At 43.9% G+C, this 4,715-nt stretch overlaps 1 protein-coding gene across 1 annotated transcript; it reads left to right on the top strand.

The window, feature by feature from the left end:
• The first annotated feature begins 1,184 nt into the window (after positions 1-1,184).
• Positions 1,185-4,325, top strand: Fbxo34 (F-box protein 34). The gene is given in 2 exon segments (XM_013522008.1): positions 1,185-1,249; positions 1,252-4,325. Coding segments are annotated over 2 exon segments (2,112 nt in total). The 5' UTR covers positions 1,185-1,212; the 3' UTR covers positions 3,327-4,325.
• The last annotated feature ends 390 nt before the right edge of the window (positions 4,326-4,715 follow it).

The following is a 4,715-nucleotide window of genomic DNA, read 5'->3' as shown; positions in this document are numbered from 1 at the left end:
AGCAACCGGAACTGGAACAGGAACTATTACCTGGGCAACTAAGAAACTGAAGTATACTGGCTGGGAGGCAGCATTTTCTGTTACAGAACCAGACAGTCATTTTCATACCTGACAATTAACACTGGTGTCTGAAGAGAGTTCCATAAAGGCTGCCACGTTCTAGGCATTTAGTGCATGTTGTGCAGCAAATGGGAGCACGCTGAATCACTCAAGATATGTGCCTCAGACTATTATCTCAGTGAGCCAGAGTGCGAAGACTTCCTGCACTTAGACCTGCTGCACTCCCACCAGCCTGGTTGTAGATTTTATTTTAACCAGTGAGTTTACTGGCAAGAGACCAGCTATCTCTAGAAAACACTGTTCCTTCAATCCCATATGTTTAACGGTGACCTTTACATGATCATTAGTTACCTGTATTTCAACCTCCATTAATGTCTGAATTCAGACTCAGGGAGGAAGTGACCTGCCCAAGGTAAATTCTCCCCATCTAGTTAATCAGTGATGTGGCAGGGACTAGAGCACAGGTCTCTTGTGTAATCATCTTTCTGTTTCATTTCCAAAATGGCAGCCATTTCCACCCCTGTCTAAAAGAGAAAACAAGGCACTGTTTTTCTGAGCTGGTTCAAGTTGTGTTTTAGAATTAATAAAAATTACTGTGTTTGGTTTATGATATTTGCAGGAAATTTGCCAGTTAAGTGTTTATAAAAATAAGTGAAAAGTTGTAAATAGTTAGTCAACAGTATGGGAAGAGTTTATAGGAAGTAATACTGTATAATAACTTTGATGTGCTCCTTGTGATGAGCTAGAAAGATACACTGTTTAATAATCTGCTAGCCATTGTGGAGGATTATCTTATATTTCCTTTCTTCCATATCATACCTAATACTTAAGCCTTTGCAGTTAGTTCAAAGGATTAATTTTAAGTATAGGTTTTTAACCCAGTACTGGTTTCTGAAACTCATTAGTCAAAACTATTTTTTTTTTTTTTTTTTGGCCAGTATACCATTCAGAGTGGTTGTTTTGCTTTTTTAATAATTAATTTGTGTTAATAATTAGCTGAAATGAGAGTATTGGGAGTAACTAGCAGAAAATGTTTCTTTTACTTGCTAAAGCTATCTGAACGTAAAGGAAAGAAACATTTCTAAAAGAAATTTTCTCCATTATGTATTTCTGTCCTACAGGGCATCTGTTCTGTACCTACACCAGAACTGGATGCTTCAGCGGAAAGAGCGCCCTCTGGAAATCACAAGAACACTCTGAGAACTCCCATGAGCTTCCAAAGGGCTGTAAACGATGAAAAGGGCAAAGCTCGCTACGTGAAACCAGGTCTCTTTCCTTCATCCTTTGTCATCAAAGCATCATCTCGAAAACCGTTTGGGATCCTTTCTCCAAATGTTCTGTGCAATATGAGTGGGAAGAGTCCTGTAGAGAGCAGCTGGAATGTTAGAGCCAAAAAGAATGTCCCGGCTGCAACAATCCATCAGGGCGAAGGAGAAGGCCCACTTGATATCTGGGCTGTTGTGAAACCTGGAAATACCAAGGAGAAAATTGCATTCTTTGCAGCCCACCAGTGTAGCAGTAGGATAGGAGCTATGAAAATAAAAAGCACCTGGGATATTGATGGGAGAGCTATTAAAAGAAGGAAAAAATCAGGGGATCTTAAAAAAGCCAAGATACAGTTAGAAAATGTGAGGGAAGTCAGCAGCAGATGCTACCAGCCTGAGCCATTTGCCTGCGGCATTGAGCACTGTTCCGTGCATTACATGAATGACAGCGGGGATGGAGTCTACGCTGGGAGGCATCTGTCAGTTATACAGATGGTTGCCTTCCTCGAGCAAAGAGCCAGTGCTCTGCTAGCTAGCTGTGCGAAAAACTGCACCAACTCACCTGCCATTGGGAGGTTTTCTGGTCAATCCAGAGGGATGCCCCCAGCCCCTGAGCCCTTCTCTGACCCAGGAGTTTGTGAAGAACCCCCAGAAAGGGGAAATCCTGAGGTTGGAGAAACACAGAGTGAATCAGTCCGTGTCCTTGACATGGTAGCCAGGCTGGAGTCTGAGTGCCTGAAGAGGCAGAACCAGCGTGAACCTGGGAGCCTGTCACGAAATAACAGCTTCCGGCGCAATGTAGGCAGAGTGTTGCTTGCAAATGGCAGTCAGGCTGATGAAAGCAAAACGAAAAAAGATGCACTCGAGGCGCCTGACACTCAGGTGAGTCCTGTGCAGCCTGTCTCTCTGAACTGTGGCCCTGCGAGTGCAGATCATTGTTCCCCTGTAGGGGACTGGGCCTGGAACAGCGCCCCTCAGGACCGTTCCTCACTCCAAGCAAGTGTGAATTTCTGCACAGGCAGTGTAGAATCAGAGCTAGGTCAGCAAACTGCCACAAAAACCAGCGACAGGCATGATGTGGAAATGGCAGATGAACTTGATGGATTACCTTTTTCTTCTCACACCTGTTCTCGAGCCACTGAATTGCCCACGGATGCTATTGTTTGTATGAGTACAGAGCTTCTGCCACTCACTAATCAAAAGCCTGATCAGAGGAAAATTGAATCTTTGTGCATTAGCGTCACTGTGTCCAAGGCAGAAGAAGGCCAGTCTTCTAACGTAAGCTCCCATGAAGAACCTCTTCCAGGGATGTTGTTCTTCCTGCCACCTGGTCAGCATCAGTTGGCCTGTCCCCAGTTGAATGAGAGCACAGCTCCAGAGTACTCAAAGGATAGCCCGCATGAAGGCACTGCCGAGGAGGACGGTGCTGAGAAGAGCGGTGTTTCTGCCAAGCCACGTACACTCCCACCCTCTGCAGTAGAAAGCACATTGCCAGTGCTTGAAGCATCCACTTGGAAGAAGCAGGTGTCTCATGACTTTTTAGAGACCAGGTTTAAAATCCAACAGCTTCTGGAGCCTCAGCAGTACATGGCATGTCTGCCCCACCATATTATGGTGAAAATTTTCAGGTTACTTCCCACCAGGAGTTTGGTGGCTCTTAAATGTACCTGCTGCTATTTCAAGTTTATCATTGAATACTACAACATCAGGCCAGCAGATTCACGTTGGGTTCGAGACCCACGCTATAGAGAGGATCCCTGCAAGCAGTGCAAGAAAAAATATGTGAAAGGAGATGTGTCCCTATGCCGGTGGCACCCCAAGCCCTATTGCCAAGCACTGCCCTATGGGCCTGGATACTGGATGTGCTGCCACCGGTCTCAGAAGGGTTTTCCTGGCTGTAAGCTAGGTCTTCATGACAATCACTGGGTCCCTGCGTGTCACAGCTTTAACCGGGCAGTGCATAAGAAAGCCAGAGGGAGTGAAACTGAAGAGGAATACTAAAGGCCAGGTGAGAGACAACCACAAAACACCTAGGTAAACAGTGTTCTCTTTCAGTCGTCGTAGAGCACCTGCACCTGTTCCATCAGGACTGCTATTGCTTGAGCATTTTTTAAATTCTTCATTTACCGGCTCTACAAGAAGACTGGTGTGATTTTACAGGAAACCCTCACACTTGATCCAAGGTGTAACTATGCCTGTTTTTCTCTGTCCTCGAAGGATGAAGACTTGGCACCATCGGGGACATTCAGAGCTCACTGCAGGTTCTGCTGGCAGTCCCCAGGTAGGGCTTCCAGGAATGTTTCTAGCACTGGCACCATATTTGACATGAGTAAATGCTGCCCTGTGAGAAGAACAGCAAGGCCCTGGATGAAAAGTGTACCTAAAAGGAGAAGTCGGGCACCTCACCTTAGACCTCGTATGCTTGATCTTGTGAGACTGGTGTTTGTGGGTGGAGATGGATTTCATGCCCTGTGGTGTTTACAGTGTACATAATGGTTGTGTTTTCATAGGGCTGTGAAAGTGCACATTAAACCTGAGCGCCTTTACTTTTAATGAGTGCTTTGGCCCCTCTGTATATAACACAATTAAAATCCCGTTGTAGATGATGGACAACATAAACAACATAGGCATCACAATGCAGCTAGGGTAGTGTTGCAGCTATAATTGTGTTTCATTGTCTCAAAATTTGTACATCTTGTATAAAATATGAATGTTTCCAAATAAACTATGAATGTTTTCTGTATAATATATGAATGTTTCTGAGAAGAAACTAAATAGGTAAGATGTTAACCTGTTCAAAGGATACCAAATAATGGCTTAACTGGACAACCTTAAAATTAGCCTAGAGAATCATCCTTCCTTATATTTTAGTGATCCACCAAGAATGAGAGAGGATTATTATATAGTTAGATTATACTGTCTTGTCTATTTTATCATTTCTGTCTGGTTACAGATTTTTTTTTTTTTCAAACTTCAATAAAAACTTAAAATTGGACCTGAGTTTTAAAAAGATTTCTTTTCTTGGGTTTAATGTTTGTGAATTGAGTTGTAAAGAGATTTTTTTTTTTCTTTTTGAGGAGGAGAAGATAAAGTATGTTTTTCTATCCCAGGACATTATATCCTGCAGTCCTTCAGTATCTGGGTTTGTTTCTCCTTACCACTTACTATATCTGCTCTTGGGTAAGGTGTTGTCTTTTCCTTACAAGTTGCCCAGGCATAATCATTCTGAAGTCATTAAAGATCTCTTCATGGCTGGGGCTGTGTCATAGGTGGTGGGGCTGAGCCCCAGGAAGCTATCCTGGATCTGAAACAGAAACCTTGCCAGCAGTGTGGGGCGAAGCTGCGCAGACCAGCTGGTAGATGTTCAAGTGGGGAGGATGAGAGAGGGTT

The sequence above is a fragment of the Chinchilla lanigera genome, unplaced genomic scaffold (genome assembly GCF_000276665.1).
Source record: "Chinchilla lanigera isolate Chin_1 unplaced genomic scaffold, ChiLan1.0 scaffold00065, whole genome shotgun sequence".
NCBI classification, from domain to species: domain Eukaryota; kingdom Metazoa; phylum Chordata; class Mammalia; order Rodentia; family Chinchillidae; genus Chinchilla; species Chinchilla lanigera.
The sequence above is the reverse complement of the archived record's forward strand: the minus strand, read 5'-3'. Positions and strand labels throughout refer to the sequence as shown.